This window comes from Anarhichas minor, unplaced genomic scaffold (assembly GCF_050575085.1).
Source record: "Anarhichas minor isolate MPS153535 unplaced genomic scaffold, ASM5057508v1 ptg000051l, whole genome shotgun sequence".
NCBI lineage: Eukaryota > Metazoa > Chordata > Actinopteri > Perciformes > Anarhichadidae > Anarhichas > Anarhichas minor.
Genome location: NW_027466497.1, coordinates 6,298,485 through 6,314,799, shown reverse-complemented (window position 1 = coordinate 6,314,799; position 16,315 = coordinate 6,298,485). Strand labels below are relative to the sequence as shown.

Genomic DNA, 16,315 nt, shown 5'->3' with positions numbered 1-16,315 from the left:
TGTAGTATTACCATTTAGAAGTATAAAGTTGCATAAACTTCTACTCCACTAAATGTAAGAGGGAATTATCGTACTTCTTGTTTGTCTGACAGCTATAGTTACTTTTCGGATTAAAATTCTTCATACTTCCTGTTCATTGAAAACCATGTACTGTATGTCCATATGTGGTGATGTTATGACTCTAAAGGTAACGCCACGCCTACACTGCGCATGCCCGGTATCACAGGTGAACGTTCAATCACCTGACTCGCTCTTCAGCTTGAGGTTTACTTATCATATCAACATGAAAACGTTATTTATGTTGCTGCTCTTCTGTCATGTTGCATCTACAGGTAAGATCACACTGTGACTCTCACCGTTACGCTGTTTCCTGTTATTATTGTCGCTGTAAAACTCGTTGCAGTCACTTTGTAAAGAGCGACATCAGGAGTTATAGTTTCACTTTCACTCCGTCACACGTGTTTATAATAATTCCATTATTCAAACGTGTCCATCTGACACTGACTTCACATGATCAGCCTATGTATTGTTCTCATGTAGGTTACTCGTCAGTGCGTTACAGAACGACACATATGCTGCATTCATGCTTTAGTGGAGGAAAGTAAAAGTTGTTCATAACCTCTGTGTGAAGTAATGTCCGTATCTTTAGGGAGGATAGAGGCTATCCCCATATATTATTGTTTGTAAATCAAATTATATAGACAACTATTACAAGACGTTGACTAGCTAATAATAATAATAATAATAATTCCCTAAAGTACACAATCACAAATGAACAAATATCTGCTGTAAGAAGGCCAAAGTTACATGATTTAAAATAAGGCTACAATAAAACAATATATATTATTATTGTACACGGGCCATCTACATGACTCGTTGCTCAATGCACAAAGTCACAACATAAAATTAGTAACGTTAGTGGGTCTATAACATATTCTTTAGATAGCTCATTGTGATTTAACATATTTTTAAATACTCCCTTTATTTTGTAATTTACGACCATTAATATCCACAAAATGTTTACAAATTCAGTTCCAATAAACCTTCTTTGTTCTGCAGTGAAACACTCCCTGAAATTTTTCCTGACTGGAACTTCTGGAGTCACAAACATTCCAGAGTTTGTGGGTCTTGGGATGGTCGATGACGTCCAGGTGGGTTACTGTGACAGCAACAGCAAGACTGCGGAGCTCAAACAGGACTGGATGAGAGATTTGATGAAGAATAACACACAACACATGGAGTCGTATACTCAGAGGTGTTTTAACAATCAGCAGTTCTTCAGAGCCAACCTTGACGACTTGAAGCAGCGCTTAAACCAAACTGGAGGTAGGTCTGTTTATGTTCATGTTTAACGTTTAGCTGGTGAGATGTAGCTTCCTGTATGAACACATACCAGTGCTTTTTGATGAAGAGAATATGGACTTTCACTCTGTGTTCCAGCAGATGTTGAGTGGCTTCCACAGAGCCAGTAATTGGTGGATCAGCGTGTCTCTGTGGTGAAGATGTGATGTTATGTGTTAATAATCGTCTGTGCTGCGATGTCACTTTCTCCCTCTCTACCTCTCTCAGGTGCCCACATTTTACAGAGGATGAACGGCTGTGAGTGGGATGATGAGACTGGAGAGGTGATTGGTTTTCATCAGTATGGTTATGATGGAGAAGACTTCCTTGTGTTGGACCTGCAGACGCTGACGTGGACTGCACCAAGACAGCAGGCGTTCAGCACCAAACTTAGATGGGATGCTGACAAAGCCAGATTAGAATACGATAAAAATTACTGCATCTACACATGTCCTGTCTGGCTGAAGAAGTATGTGCACTATGGGAGGAGCTCTCTGCAGAGAACAGGTAGATTCACGTGACCTGATGACACTAAAGTGTTCACACGCCTCTTCTGTTTTTAATGTAGAGTAAATATGGACATAGTTTCACTCACCTCACTTCATCTCTTTTATTCTTGGCGTCCTCTCCACTTTTATTTCATAACTTTATTCACTTAAAGCTACTAGAAGGAACTTTAACTTTGTGTTGATTCTGGCGGTCCATGTGGATAAAAGCGGTCGTGTTTGTGAGCACCAGGGTCCCTTTAGAAAACCTCTCATTTTACTGCAGCAGAGGTCTGACAGTGTGCTCCATGCATTCCTGGTTCTGGTTCTCCCGTGACTCCATTCCCTCCAGCGGGCCCAGTAACACGGCCTGGGCCTCCAGCAGCATGGTGTTTGTGTTGGCTCCCAGCGGAGCAGCAAGATGAAGCGCTTCTACTGGCTGGAAGAGAAGCCGCCGCTGACGGGTGCAAAGTTCTCCACCTTCCACCGACGCTGGCTCAAGGCCAAAGGCTGCAGGGAAGCCGGATCATGGTCTGTCTGTGGAGCTTCTGAGGAACCTGCATGATTTTGTCTAAATTTGCGTTAAATCTGACCCGGTGGCTCAGATGACAAGCATTAAGATTCACTATATAAAAATAGCCAATGTTCCCACTCAGAGGCATCAGTATTAGACTGAGACTGTTTCATAACCAGTTAAAGTTCCTCATCGTGACTTTAAGTGAGATCATTCACATCTGCATCTGCTACATGAACACATTTAACTCCCAGTACTTCATGTTGAGATGTTAATATTAAGATAAATAATAATTAGAGCTGGGACCAATATTTATTGATGATTACTGATACTCAGGAATATCAATGAATAGATTATTGATTTAATGATGAATGGTCCTTAAATTAAAATTCAGTACATGAAAAACATGGTTATTAAACAGTATTATTTTCACTGATTTAGATATCTTTACATTTAATAAATAACATGTTAAGCTTATAAAATACAATGCATTGTAAGGATTAAAGGCTTTGGTTTAGATTCATTACAAACAGTTGTGTCTAGGTGAGAGAGACAAACACAAAGAGACACTTCCTGTCTAAACCTCTCAAATAACTTAATTTAAATATAAACCCTCAAAACAAATTTAAATGAACTGATCAAGGCTTTTGGAGTTCAAACTATTATTCATTATTTCACAAATAAACACAGATTACAAAAACATTCTCAATGATTAATAGAGATTTGTGTAGCAGGACTTTATTTTTACTCTCTATTTACATCTCACAACCCCCAGATGTTGTCATTGTTTAATATTAAATACACTATTTATTGCAGTGCCTCACTAGTAGTAATTCGGTAAGTGTAGTATTATCATGAATAAGGCTCCCCCTGGTGGTGTAAGTAGACTGCATGATGTGCATTTGAATTAAATCACATGACATGTGTACTGTCCAGGGTAAGAAAGTAACGTGCATCAATATTTACTGATGCTTTTAAACTGATTTATTTATATTGATGCATAACATGCCAGCCTAAGTCCTATACACAGTTTTCTTGTTTGTTTTTAAATCCCTAGACCTTCCCTCAGTGTCTCTCCTCCAGAAGACTCCCTCCTCCACAGTCAGCTGCCACGCTACAGGTTTCTACCCTGACAGAGCCATGATGTACTGGAGGAAAGATGGAGAGGAGCATCACGAGGACGTGGACCACGGAGAGATCCTCCCCAACCACGATGGATCCTTCCAGATCAGTGTGGACCTGATCCTTTCATCAGTCGCACCTGAAGACTGGAGGAGGTACGACTGTGTGTTTCATCTCTCTGGTGTGGAGGACGACATCGTCACCAAACTGGACAAAGCACAGATCAGGACCAACTGGGGTAAGACTGAGATCAGATGTGATGGAAATTTAAAAACTAACGCTAGACCTGGATCATAACTTCAGAGGTTATGCCCAAAAGCATTTTGTTGTCAATTCAACAGACGAGTTGTTGTGACTTTTAAATCTTTAACCCTCCTCTTAATCCTGATAGAAGAATCAGGTTTGCAACCTCTTATCCTCTTCTTCTGACTCTTATTGTCATAATTTGGGCAATTATTTCTATGATAACATTGTTCTCATCATCTGTGGTAGAGACAACGTGTGAATGTTTTGTGTTCCAGTTTCTCCGTCAGAGTTTTCTGCTGCTGGTGTTACTGGAGTTGTTGTAGGACTGCTGCTGCTTCCGGCACTCTGCATCGCTGGACTCTTCATCTGGAGGAGGAACAATAATGGTGAGTGAAGCCATTTTTACTCCACTGTTGAATTCAACACAGTAGAAGACGTACTGCGTATACTGTATGAGCTCTCCCACATTTACAGTCAAAGCAGAAGTCAGTGAAATTCATGCTAAACATGCAAAAGTGTTTTGTTGGTTTCTTTTCATAAACTCTGTATTTTCTTTAACATTTAATATTGTAACGTCTCTTCATTTCAGGATTCATTCCTGCAAACGCAGAGTGAAATGTCCAGAGTTGTCGTGGCAAAGTCTGCAGCATCAAACAGGTCTTCAGTCACACTGATGAACCAATGGTTGGCTCACCTTTTATCTGTTCTGACCTGTGACAGACCGGATGATGGATGGGTCCTCTTCTGTCCATGGTCCTTGAGGTCGACACGCAGACAGTATTTTGGAGGGTTTGGGGATATTTGAAGTCATACTTTGTTTTTTTCTCTGTCAGCTGCCTTTTCCAACATGAGAGAAGATATAATCAATATGTTCCTTCTTTGTTTGTGATCTTCCTGTGTCGGAGCACTCCTATGAAGTTAATGGGAACTCTTCTATGAGGTCCTCCAAGTGGTCTGAGGTTGGGTACTTTCCAGATGTCCTCTCCTTTTTCTGGTTCAGTTTTTTGACAATGTTTACATGAACGGTCGTCAGCTCACCCCTGATGGTCCAGCAATCTATTAATGCATAAGTCAGCTTTTTGATATCTTTAACAGTTTTGCAATATCACAGTTTACATTTGGTGCTGTTTTCATAACTTTTTCTACATGTTTGATGGATGTGTAATGCAAACTGCATTATATTTTGGGTGGCCAGTTATCGCTGCATGTTTAAGTGGGATTTGCAAATTGTGGGTTATATTAATTCAATCACTGAGTGAACCTTTCTAGTTGTATTAACAATAATAAAGACACATCTCTGTTACGGTACAACTGTTGTGTTGGTGTCTTTTCTATTGACTGCATCCAAAAGGTGCGCTTTAGATCAGTGCTACATTTAAAACAGCATCACCAGGTTATCCATTAATCTGAGTCTTTGCACGCTAACATTTTCAACAGACTTGGCAAGTTTAACCATTAAATCATCATGCCCGGTGTTTTGACAGGAAATCCCGGTGGCCTGATTTCCTCTTAAAAAAACAATAAATTCTGTAACTATGACTCAAAGCTGCTACTGATTAACCAACAGTCCATGAATCATTCATGTCATATGCATTGAATGTGTTGTAACTCTATTATGTTGTTCATTCTGTACACTTCCCTCCTCTGTTGCTCTCCCTGAGGTTTCTTACTTTTTTCTCGCCGTTAAAGGTTTTGTTTGGAGTTCTTCCTGTACCGGTGTGAGGGTCCTGGGACAGAGGATGTCGTGTGTGTACAGATTGTAAAGCCCTCTGAGGTCAATTTGTGATTTTGGGCGATACAAAATAAATTGAATTGAACAGTAAAGACAGCCCACTAAAGGGAGGAAGACAGAGACGAGCTGGGATTGTGCTTTTTGCCGGCTGAGGATGGGCAAAGCAGAAGACTCTGGGGTGGAGGAGAGACCCAAATGGGACATGTTGAGGCTGGAACTTCCCAGGGGAATGCCAGGCCGCAGGAATTCCGCTGCTGCTAACTTTCGGCAGCAAAGTCGTACTAAAAAATGAGCTGGTTCACTTTATGATCAAAAAAGGTATTTAATAATTAACAAAAGCTAAAACAGTTACAAACTGAATTAATCTATCGATAGTATGACGTTCCAGGAAAGGAGACCACACGCGTTCTCACCAACAGTCCGATGGGTTTCGGTCAGCTGTAAGAGGGAAGACACATGGACTGAATAATTTCCTGTAGAACAGTGTCCTTTGAGTTCTGTAAGTGTCTGAAAGTATCTCAAAGTGTCCGAAAGTGTCTGAAAGTGTCCGTATCAGCTCAGTGACTGGCTGAAATCCAATAGTCCCCTCCTGGCTTCGGGCTCCGCCTGCCCTCTGCTCCGATGGTCAGCCTTTCTCGTCTGACCACTTCCTGTTGACTCGGTGCAGTCGATTCTCCGCTTGTTCTGAAAAGCCTCACTCAGAAATCCCTTTCTGGCCCTCACGACTATTCTTTACAGTGTTTAATACATACAGTGACTATGCTTTTTAGTTTAATACATTCAATGATTATGCTTTGATGGTTTAATAACACTTTGTGGTATATTGATCACATTACGTTATATGGTTGAAATGAGTACAAATTATTTTTGGACCTCAGTGAACACTGTCCTTTCATAGTAACTGTAGCGCGCATGCGCAGTACGGACTTAAGTGTTTTCCATGGCCGAATAAAGTAACTAACGCTACATGTGCGTCCGCCTCGTGAATACACCAGACACTTCTATGAGTAAATATACTGTAACATATAATATCCTCTATAGGTACACATATTGTGACATTTGATATATTGTAACATTTTATATCCACCACTAGGGGTGCTATTAATCATACTAAAAAAACTTTTAAACTTAAATTCCTCAGACAACAAGGTTCAGTACCTGCTGACATGTATTGGCTTTGCAGTGGGAATTGGAAACGTCTGGCGTTTTCCTTACCTGTGCTGTATGTCCAAATGTACTGGTTTTGATTTCGACAATTTTTTACGTTATGACTCAAAGATCACGCCGCGCCAACACTGCGCATGTCCGGTGTCAAAAGCGAACGTTCAATCAGCTGACTCGCTCTTAAACATGAAAACGTTATTTATGTTGCTGCTCTTCTGTCATGTTGCATCTACAGGTAAGATCACACTGTGACTCTCACCGTTACGCTGTTTCCTGTTATTATTGTCGCTGTAAAACTCGTTGCAGTCACTTTGTAAAGAGCGACATCAGGAGTCATAGTTTCACTTTCACTCCGTCACACTGTGTTTATAATAATTCCATTATTCAAACGTGTCCATCTGACACTGACTTCACATGATCAGCCTATGTATTGTTCTCATGTAGGTTACTCGTCAGTGCGTTACAGAACGACACATATGCTGCATTCATGCTTTAGTGGAGGAAAGTAAAAGTTGTTCATAACCTCTGTGTGAAGTAATGTCCGTATCTTTAGGGAGGATAGAGGCTATCCCCATATATTATTGTTTGTAAATCAAATTATATACGACAACTATTACAAGACGTTGACTAGCTAATAATAATAATAATAATAATTCCCTAAAGTACACAATCACAAATGAACAAATATCTGCTGTAAGAAGGCCAAAGTTACATGATTTAAAATAAGGCTACAATAAAACATATATTATTATTGTACACGGGCCATCTACATGACTCGTTGCTCAATGCACAAAGTCACAACATAAAATTAGTAACGTTAGTGGGTCTATAACATATTCTTTAGGTATCTCATTGTGATTTAACATTTTTAAATACTCCCTTTTTTTAATTGACGACCATTAATATCCATAATCTGTATACAAATTAAGTTCCAATAAACCTTCTTTGTTCTGCAGTGAAACACTCCCTGAAATATGTCCTGACTGCAACTTCTGGAGTCACAAACATTCCAGAGTTTGTGACTTTTGGGATGGTCGATGAAGTCCAGATGGGTTACTGTGACAGCAACATCAAGACCGTGGAGCTCAAACAGGACTGGATGAGAGATTTTATAAAGGATAACCCAAAATACATGGAGTTGTATACTCAGATGTGTTTGAGTGAGCAGCAGTTCTTCAGAGCCAACATTGACGCCTTGAAGCAGCGCTTAAACCAAACTGGAGGTAGGTCTGTTTATGTTCATGTTTAACGTTTAGCTGGTGAGATGTAGCTTCCTGTATAAACACATGCCAGTGCTTTTTGATGAAGAGAATATGGACTTTCACTCTGTTTTCCATCAGATGTTGAGTGGCTTCCACAGAGCCAGTAATTGGTGGATCAGCGTGTCTCTGTGGTGAAGATGTGATGTTATGTGTTAATAATCGTCTGTGCTGCGATGTCACTTTCTCCCTCTCTACCTCTCTCAGGTGCCCACATTTTACAGACCATGACCGGCTGTGAGTGGGATGATGAGACTGGAGAGGTGATTGGTTTTAGTCAGTTTGGTTATGATGGAGAAGACTTCATTGTGTTGGACCTGCAGACGCTGACTTGGACTGCACCAAGACAGCAGGCGTTCACCACCAAACTTAGATGGGATGCTGACAAAGCCAGATTAGAATACAGTAAATATCACTGCATCCACGAATGTCCTCACTGGCTGAAGAAGTATGTGCACTATGGGAGGAGCTCTCTGCAGAGAACAGGTAGATTCACGTGACCTGATGCTCTTTAAAGGACACTAAAGTGTTCATACGCCTCTTCTGTTTTAATGTACAGTAAATATGGACATAGTTTCTCTCACCTAACTTCATCTCTTTTATTCCAGTACTTCATGCTGGGATGTTAATATTAAGATAAATAATAATTTATTGATGATTACTGATACTCAGGAATATCAATAAAAAGATTATTGATTTAATGATGAATGGTCCTTAAATTAAAATTCAGTACATGAACAACATGGTTATTAAACAGTATTATTTTCACTGATTTAGATATCTTTACATTTAATAAATAACATGTTAAGCTTATAAAATACAATGCATTGTAAGGATTAAAGGCTTTGGTTTAGATTCATTACAAACAGTTGTGTCTAGGTGAGAGAGACAAACACAAAGAGACACTTCCTGTCTAAACCTCTCAAATAATTTAATTTAAATATAAACCCTCAAAATGAAACAAATTTAAATGAAATGTTCAAGGCTTTTTGAGTTCAAACTATTATTCATTATTTCACAAATAAGCACAGATTACAAAAACATTCTCAATGATTAATAGAGATTTGTGTAGCAGGACTTTATTTTTACTCTCTATTTACATCTCACAACCCCCAGATGTTGTCATTGTTTAATATTAAATACACTATTTATTGCAGTGCCTCACTCGTACTAATTCGGTAAGTGTAGTATTATCATGAATAAGGCTCCTCCTGGTGGTGTAAGTAGACTGCATGATGTGCATTTGAATTAAATCACATGACATGTGTACTGTCCAGGGTAAGAAAGTAACGTGCATCAATATTTACTGATGCTTTTAAACTGATTTATTGTTATTGATGCATAACATGCCAGCCTAAGTCCTATACACAGTTTTCTTGTTTGTTTTTAAATCCCTAGACCTTCCCTCAGTGTCTCTCCTCCAGAAGACTCCCTCCTCCCCAGTCAGCTGCCACGCTACAGGTTTCTACCCTGACAGAGCCATGATGTACTGGAGGAAAGATGGAGAGAAGCATCACGAGGACCTGGACCACGGAGAGATCCTCCCCAACCACGATGGATCCTTCCAGATCAGTGTGGACCTGATCCTTTCATCAGTCGCACCTGAAGACTGGAGGAGGTACGACTGTGTGTTTCATCTCTCTGGTGTGGAGGACGACATCGTCACCAAACTGGACAAAGCACAGATCAGGACCAACTGGGGTAAGACTGAGATCAGATGTGATGGAAGTTTAAAAACTAACGCTAGACCTGGATCATAACTTCAGAGGTTATGCCCAAAAGCATTTTGTTGTCAATTCAACAGACGAGTTGTTGTGACTTTTAAATCTTTAACCCTCCTCTTAATCCTGATAGAAGAATCAGGTTTGCGACCTCTTATCCTCTTCTTCTGACTCTTATTTTCATAGTTTTGGCAATTATTTCTATGATAACATTGTTCTCATCATCTGTGGTAGAGACAACGTGTGAATGTTTTGTGTTCCAGTTTCTCCGTCAGAGTTTCCTGCTGCTGGTGTTACTGGAGTTGTTGTAGGACTGCTGCTGCTTCTGGCACTCTGCATCGCTGGACTCTTCATCTGGAGGAGGAACAATAATGGTGAGTGAAGCCATTTTTACTCCACTGTTGGATTCAACACAGTAGAAGACGTACTGCGTATACTGTATGAGCTCTCCCACATTTACAGTCAAAGCAGAAGTCAGTGAAATTAATACAAAACATGCAAAAGTGTTTTTTTGGTTTCTTTTCATAAACTCTGTATTTTCTTTGACATTTAATATTGTAACGTCTCTTTATTTCAGGATTCATTCCTGCAAACACAGAGTGAAATGTCCAGAGTTGTCGTGGCAAAGTCTGCAGCATCAAACAGGTCTTCAGTCACACTGATGAACCAATGGTTGGCTCACCTTTTATCTGTTCTGACCTGTGACAGACCTGATGATGGATGGGTCCTCTTCTGTCCATGGTCCTTGAGGTCGACACGCAGACAGTATTTTGGAGGGTTTGGGGATATTTGAAGTCATACTTTGTTTTTTTTCTCTGTCAGCTGCCTTTTCCAACATGAGAGGATATAATCAATATGTTCCTTCTTTGTTTGTGATCTTCCTGTGTCGGAGCACTCCTATGAAGTTAATGGGAACTCTTCTATGAGGTCATCCAAGTGCTTTGAGGTTGGGTACTTTCCAGATGTCCTCTCCTTTTTCTGGTTCAGTTTTTTGACAATGTTTACATGAACGGTCGTCAGCTCACCCCTGATGGTCCAGCAATCTATTAATGCATAAGTCAGCTTTTTGATATCTTTAACAGTTTTGCAATATCACAGTTTACATTTGGTGCTGTTTTCATAACTTTTTCTACATGTTTAATGGATGTGTAATGCAAACTGCATTATATTTTGGGTGGCCAGTTATGGCTGCATGTTCAAGGGGGATTTGCAAATTGTGGGTTATATTAATTCAATCACTGAGTGAACCTTTCTAGTTGTATTAACAATAATAAAGACATCTCTGTTACGGTACAACTGTTGTGTTGGTGTCTTTTCTATTGACTGCATCCAAAAGTTGCGATTTAGATCAGTGCTACATTTAAAACAGCATCACCAGGTTATCCATTAATCTGAGTCTTTGCACGCTAACATTTTCAACAGACTTGGCAAGTTTAACCATTAAATCATCATGCCCGGTGTTTTGACAGGAAATCCCGGTGGCCTGATTTCCTCTTAAAAAACAATAAATTCTGTAACCGTGACTCAAAGCTGCTACTGATTAACCAACAGTCCATGAATCATTCATGTCATATGCAATGAATGTGTTGTAACTGTCGTATCTTTCATGCGACAGTGCTGTTGAAGTGATGAGGAAGGATGCTCCGTGGACACTGTTCTTGCTGGTATAATAAAGTTTAATACAAACAAGCAACACATGCCATTACGGACGTCTAGATCGTCCGGAGGTCTCAAGTCGAATCTGAAAGTCCCTCCTCTAGGGCTCTCGCTTCATCTTTATATAGGATACATGTTATGTTTACATCTGGGCGGAACGTAAGAGAATGTATGTGGCCTCCTCATTCTACACATCCCCCCTTCTGCCCCTGGTCTCCTGCACATCTGGTTTTCATCTAAGACAAATACACTTGGGGTCTTCGCTGTATCGTGCAAGACCTGAAAATATACCACATAACTCTATTATGTTGTTCATTCTGTACACTTCCCTCCTCTGTTGCTCTCCCTGAGGTTTCTTACTTTTTTCTCACCGTTAAAGGTTTTGTTTGGAGTTCTTCATGTACCGGTGTGAGGGTCCTGGGACAGAGGATGTCGTGTGTACAGATTGTAAAGCCCTCCGAGGTCAATTTGTGATTATGGGCGATACAAAATGAATTGAACAGTAAAGACAGCCCACTAAAGGGAGGAAGACAGAGATGAGCTGGGATTGTGCATTTTGCCGGCTGAGGATGGGCAAAGCAGAAGACTCTGGGGTGGAGGAGAGACCCAAATGGGACAACAAGGTTCAGTACCTGCTGACATGTATTGGCTTTGCTGTGGGGATTGGAAACGTCTGGTGTTTTCCTTACCTGTGCCAAATCTATGGAGGAGGTGAGATGCTATAATATGATGCACCAGATTAAATAACTTTGCTGGTTAAGTTTTATCACACGTTATTTTTTCACTTTACTTATAACATTTTTCAGACTATTTTTGGGATTATGAGATACTGAATTGAAATGCAAACACTGTGGATTCTTTCTGCCTCAGTTAGTCATTAACAAATGGACTCGGCCAGTCAATAACAAAAGTATTAACTTTATCTGTGTTTGATTGATCGCGGTGAACATTAGGGAGTGTTTCCTGTGTTTACTTCCTGATAGTTCCAGACAAAATCCTAAATGACCTGATTCAGGCGTAACTGAATAAAACTGCCCAAAAAATACAGTGATCACTTAGTGTCTAAATGTATTAATATTTCTGGAGATATTTTAGTATTGCAGTGCACCAATTCGCATAACCTGTAATCTCCCTTACATAGCTTGATTAAGGTAATAATAACGCATTTGTTTAACATGGTTCAAACAAGTGTTGTAGTCAAGACCACTAAAACGAAACCAAATCATGAGCAAGACCAGAGTGCAGCGAGACAAGACCAAGACTTTGAGGGGTTGACTAACTGTGAGGTCAACGTTTGCTTCATGCCTTCAGGTGCATTCCTCATCCCCTACCTGATAGCGCTGGTGTTTGAGGGTACCTGGAGCTGGCTTTAGGACAGAGGTTCCGCATGGGCAGCATCGGTGTCTGGAACTCCATCTCACCATGTAACGGGTTTGTATATGGACCCAAATGCAACACACCGGATTCCAGAGATCTTTGGCTTTTATTACCAACTTCAAATAGGGCTGGTCAGGATGGCGGCGGTGAAACTCCCTGATGAGAGGGGCATCCAAAACGTGACGAGCTGGGACCCAGGATCTTTCTTCTGGACCGTAGCCCTCCCAGTCGACCAGGTATTGCAGGCCTCTCCCACGGCGGCGGGAACGAAGCAGGCGGCGAACCGTGTAGGTAAGCCCTCCATCGATGAATCGAGGTGGTGGCGGAGGCTGTACAGCAGGAACCAGTGTGCACTCTCGAACCGGCTTCAACTTGGAGACGTGGAATGACGGGTGGACCCGCATGGTCCGGGGCAGCTTGAGCCTCACTGCCGCTGGATTGATGACCTTCAGGATCTCGAATGGCCCAATGAACCTGGGTGCCAACTTCTTAGACTCTACCCACAAGGGTAGGTCCTAGGTCGATAGCCACACTTTCTGACCAGCCTGGTAGATGGGGGCTTTGGAGCGACGCCGGTTGACTGCTGTGGAGTACCGGTTGGCTGATCGGACGAGCGCAACTCTGGCCTCGGTCCAGGTACGGCGGCAGCGCCGGACGAAGGGGAGAGGGGCAGGAAACCTCTTTCTCCAGGGCCGAAAACAGTGGCGGTTGAAAACTGTAGGCGCACTGAAACGGGGACATTCCAGTGGCAGAGCTGGTCAGGGTGTTGTGGGCGTACTCCACCCACAGGAGCTGCTGGGACCAGGACGATGGATGCTTGGAGACCAAGCACCGTAGAGCCGTCTGCATCTCCTGGTTCTTGCGCTCAGTCTGGCCGTTAGATTGAGGGTGGTATCCAGATGACAGGCTGGCTGTGGCCCCGATGAGTGTGCAGAACTCCCTCCAGAACACGGATGTAAACTGAGGTCCCCGGTCAGAAACCACGTCAGTGGGGAGACCATGGAGCCGGAAGACATGCAGCAGGACCAGCTCAGCAGTCTCTTTAGCCGAGGGGAGCTTGGGCAAGGGTACAAAGTGGGCCATCTTGCTGAACCGATCTACCACTGTCAGGATGGTGGTATGTTTGTTGGACAGTGGTAGACCGATAACAAAGTCCAAGGAGATGTGGGACCAGGGCCGATGGGGCACAGACAGAGGTTGCAGGAAACCAGCGGGAGCCTGGTGGGATGGCTTGTGCTGGTTGCAGACAGGACAGGCATTGACGAACTCCCGGGTGTCTTTCTCCAGAGTAGCCCACCAGAACCTCTGCCGCAGAGCATCCCTGGTACGCTGGCTCCCGGGGTGGCAAGTGAGTTTGGAGCTGTGGGCCCACTGGAGGACGTCGGACCTCAGGGTCTGAGGGACGAACAGGCGGTCAGGAGGGCAGGAGCTAGGACCGGGCTGGTCCTCCAGGGCGGCCTTGACTCTCTCCTCTACCTCCCAGGTGACTGAAGCAACCAAGACAGGGGCAGAAAGGATATTGTCATTGCAAGGGGGTGGAATCGCCCTTATCAACAAACTGGCGGGACAGGGCGTCAGGCTTGATGTTGCGGGTACCGGGCCGGTAACAGAGGGAAAAGTTGAATCGGGTAAAAAACAGGGACCATCTGGCTTGCCGAGAGTTCAGTCTCTTGGCAGACTGAATGTACTTGAGGTTCTTGTGATCAGTCCATACCAAAAAGGGCAGGCTGGTCCCCTCAAGCCAGTGACGCCACTCCTCAAGGGCCAGCTTAACAGCTAGCAGCTCTCGGTTACCAATGTCATAGTTTCTTTCAGCAGGTGAGACCCGCCTAGAAAAGAAGGCACAGGGGTGGAGTTTCTGGTCGCTGGCAGCCCGCTGGGATAGGATGGCCCCCACCCCAACATCGGAGGCATCCACCTCCACAACGAACTGTCTCTCTGGGTCAGGAACTTGGAGGATAGGGGCAGAGGTAAACCGGGCCTTAAGGTTCTGGAAGGCCTCCTCAGCCGAGGGTGACCACTGGAACAGCACTTTGGATGAGGTAAGGGCCGTGAGTGGGGCAGCCACGGTGCTATAGCCACGGATGAACCTCCGGTAGAAGTTAGCAAACCCCAGGAATCATTGCAGCTGTTTACGCGAGTCAGGGACGGGCCAGGACGTAACAGCTTCACACTTCTCTGCCTTAATGAACAGAGAATTATTTAGGAGGCGTTGAAGGACTGCTTGGACATGGTGAATGTGCTCCTCTTGGGACCTGGAGAAAATCAGAATGTCGTCAAGGTAGACGAACACCTGCTTGTTTAACATGTCTCTCAGCACATCATTCACCAGGGCCTGGAAGACAGCTGGGGCATTGGTGAGACCGAAGGGCATGACCAGGTATTCATAATGTCCAGTGGGGGTGTTGAAAGCCGTCTTCCACTCGTCACCCTCTCGGATCCGGACCAAATGATAGGCGTTACGCAGGTCTAGCTTGGTGAAGATGGTAGCCCCCCGCAGCAACTCAAAGGCAGAAGAGATGAGTGGGAGTGGGTAGCGGTTCTTGATGGTAATGTCGTTGAGGCCCCTGTAGTCAATGCAAGGCCTCAGTGACTTGTCCTTCTTTCCCACGAAGAAGAACCCCGCACCAGCAGGTGAAGAAGAGGGACGGATGATCCCAGCAGCTAGAGAGGAATTTATGTATGCCTCCATGGTCTCTCTTTCAGGTGCAGATAAGGAATACAGGCGACCCCTGGGTGGAGTGGTACCTGGTTGCAGGTCAATGGCGCAATCGTAGGGGCGATGTGGAGGCGGAGATGAGGCCCTGACCTTACTGAATACCTCCCGATAGTCATGGTATTCAGTAGGCACCCCTGACAGGTCCGAAGCAGAGCTGGAACAGACTGACTGCCGGGGTGCAGCAGCTTGTTTCAGGCAAATCAGGTGACAGGATGAGCTCCACCCCAGGATGGCTCCTGTGGCCCAGTCTATGTGGGGGTTATGGCGGCGGAGCCAGGAGTAACCCAGGATTAATGGATGCTGGGGTGACAGCAGGACAAGAAACCGGATAGTCTCATGGTGGTTACCAGACAGGAGCATACGGATTGGCATGGTCTGGTGAGTCACTGTCCCCAGTAGGTGGCCATCCAGGGCGCTGGCAGGAATAGGGCATGGCAGAGGTACCCGGTTGATACCCAGCTGACGGGCTAGGTCCTCATCAATGATGCTGTCATCAGCGCCAGAGTCAATGAGCGTAGTGAGGGTCTGGGATCCGTTCGCGAGCAGAAGCTGAACGTGGCAAAGGGGTCTTTGGTTGGGAGAGAGTCTTGTGGTTCGGCTCACCAGTACCTCCCCTACTACTGGCGAGCCATGCCCTTTTGCTGGGCACCGGGATATAAAGTGACCAGCCTGGCCACAGTACAGGCAAAGATTTCCCCGGTGGCGACGCTCACGCTCCTCTGGAGTGACACTGGTGCGCCCCACCTGCATGGGTTCAATGCCCCCAGGTTGAGGCCCTGGGATGATGCTGGTAGCTGCTGGAGGACCTCGAGGCCGGATGGAAGACTGGCGATCTGTCTCTCCCTTGCGTCGCTCCTGTCGCCTTGCCTGTGTGCGTCTGTCCACTCGGGAAGTCAGTTCAATTAAGCCATCCAGGTTGGCAGTTAAATCAAAAGAAATCAGTTCATCTTTAATATACCCAGCGAGTCCAGCCAAAAAA

At 43.9% G+C, this 16,315-nt stretch overlaps 2 protein-coding genes across 2 annotated transcripts; both read left to right on the top strand.

Moving 5' to 3' along the window:
- Window positions 1-227: 227 nt before the first annotated feature.
- On the top strand, window positions 228-4,323 carry LOC142971970 (major histocompatibility complex class I-related protein 1-like). The gene is made up of 6 exons (XM_076112722.1): window positions 228-332; window positions 1,060-1,326; window positions 1,570-1,848; window positions 3,398-3,700; window positions 3,984-4,094; window positions 4,298-4,323. The coding sequence occupies exons 1-6, from the start codon at window positions 284-286 to the stop codon at window positions 4,321-4,323; spliced, it is 1,035 nt and encodes a 344-aa protein (XP_075968837.1). The 5' UTR covers window positions 228-283.
- A 2,288-nt stretch (window positions 4,324-6,611) lies between these two features.
- On the top strand, window positions 6,612-9,966 carry LOC142971969 (major histocompatibility complex class I-related protein 1-like). The gene is made up of 5 exons (XM_076112721.1): window positions 6,612-6,839; window positions 7,561-7,827; window positions 8,071-8,349; window positions 9,262-9,564; window positions 9,848-9,966. Exons 1-5 carry the CDS (start codon window positions 6,665-6,667, stop codon window positions 9,964-9,966), a joined length of 1,143 nt encoding a protein of 380 aa, XP_075968836.1. The 5' UTR covers window positions 6,612-6,664.
- The last annotated feature ends 6,349 nt before the right edge of the window (window positions 9,967-16,315 follow it).

Excerpts from the sequence above, each read along its gene's own strand:
- LOC142971969 (XM_076112721.1), top strand. The coding sequence starts at position 6,665 with ATGTCCAAATGTACTGGTTTTGATTTCGACAATTTTTTACGTTATGAC. Across the intron at positions 8,350-9,261 it reads GAGCTCTCTGCAGAGAACAG|ACCTTCCCTCAGTGTCTCTC; the intron begins GTAGATTCACGT and ends TTAAATCCCTAG. Across the intron at positions 9,565-9,847 it reads ACAGATCAGGACCAACTGGG|TTTCTCCGTCAGAGTTTCCT; the intron begins GTAAGACTGAGA and ends TTTGTGTTCCAG.
- LOC142971970 (XM_076112722.1), top strand. The coding sequence starts at position 284 with ATGAAAACGTTATTTATGTTGCTGCTCTTCTGTCATGTTGCATCTACA. Across the intron at positions 333-1,059 it reads CTGTCATGTTGCATCTACAG|TGAAACACTCCCTGAAATTT; the intron begins GTAAGATCACAC and ends TTTGTTCTGCAG. Across the intron at positions 1,849-3,397 it reads GAGCTCTCTGCAGAGAACAG|ACCTTCCCTCAGTGTCTCTC; the intron begins GTAGATTCACGT and ends TTAAATCCCTAG.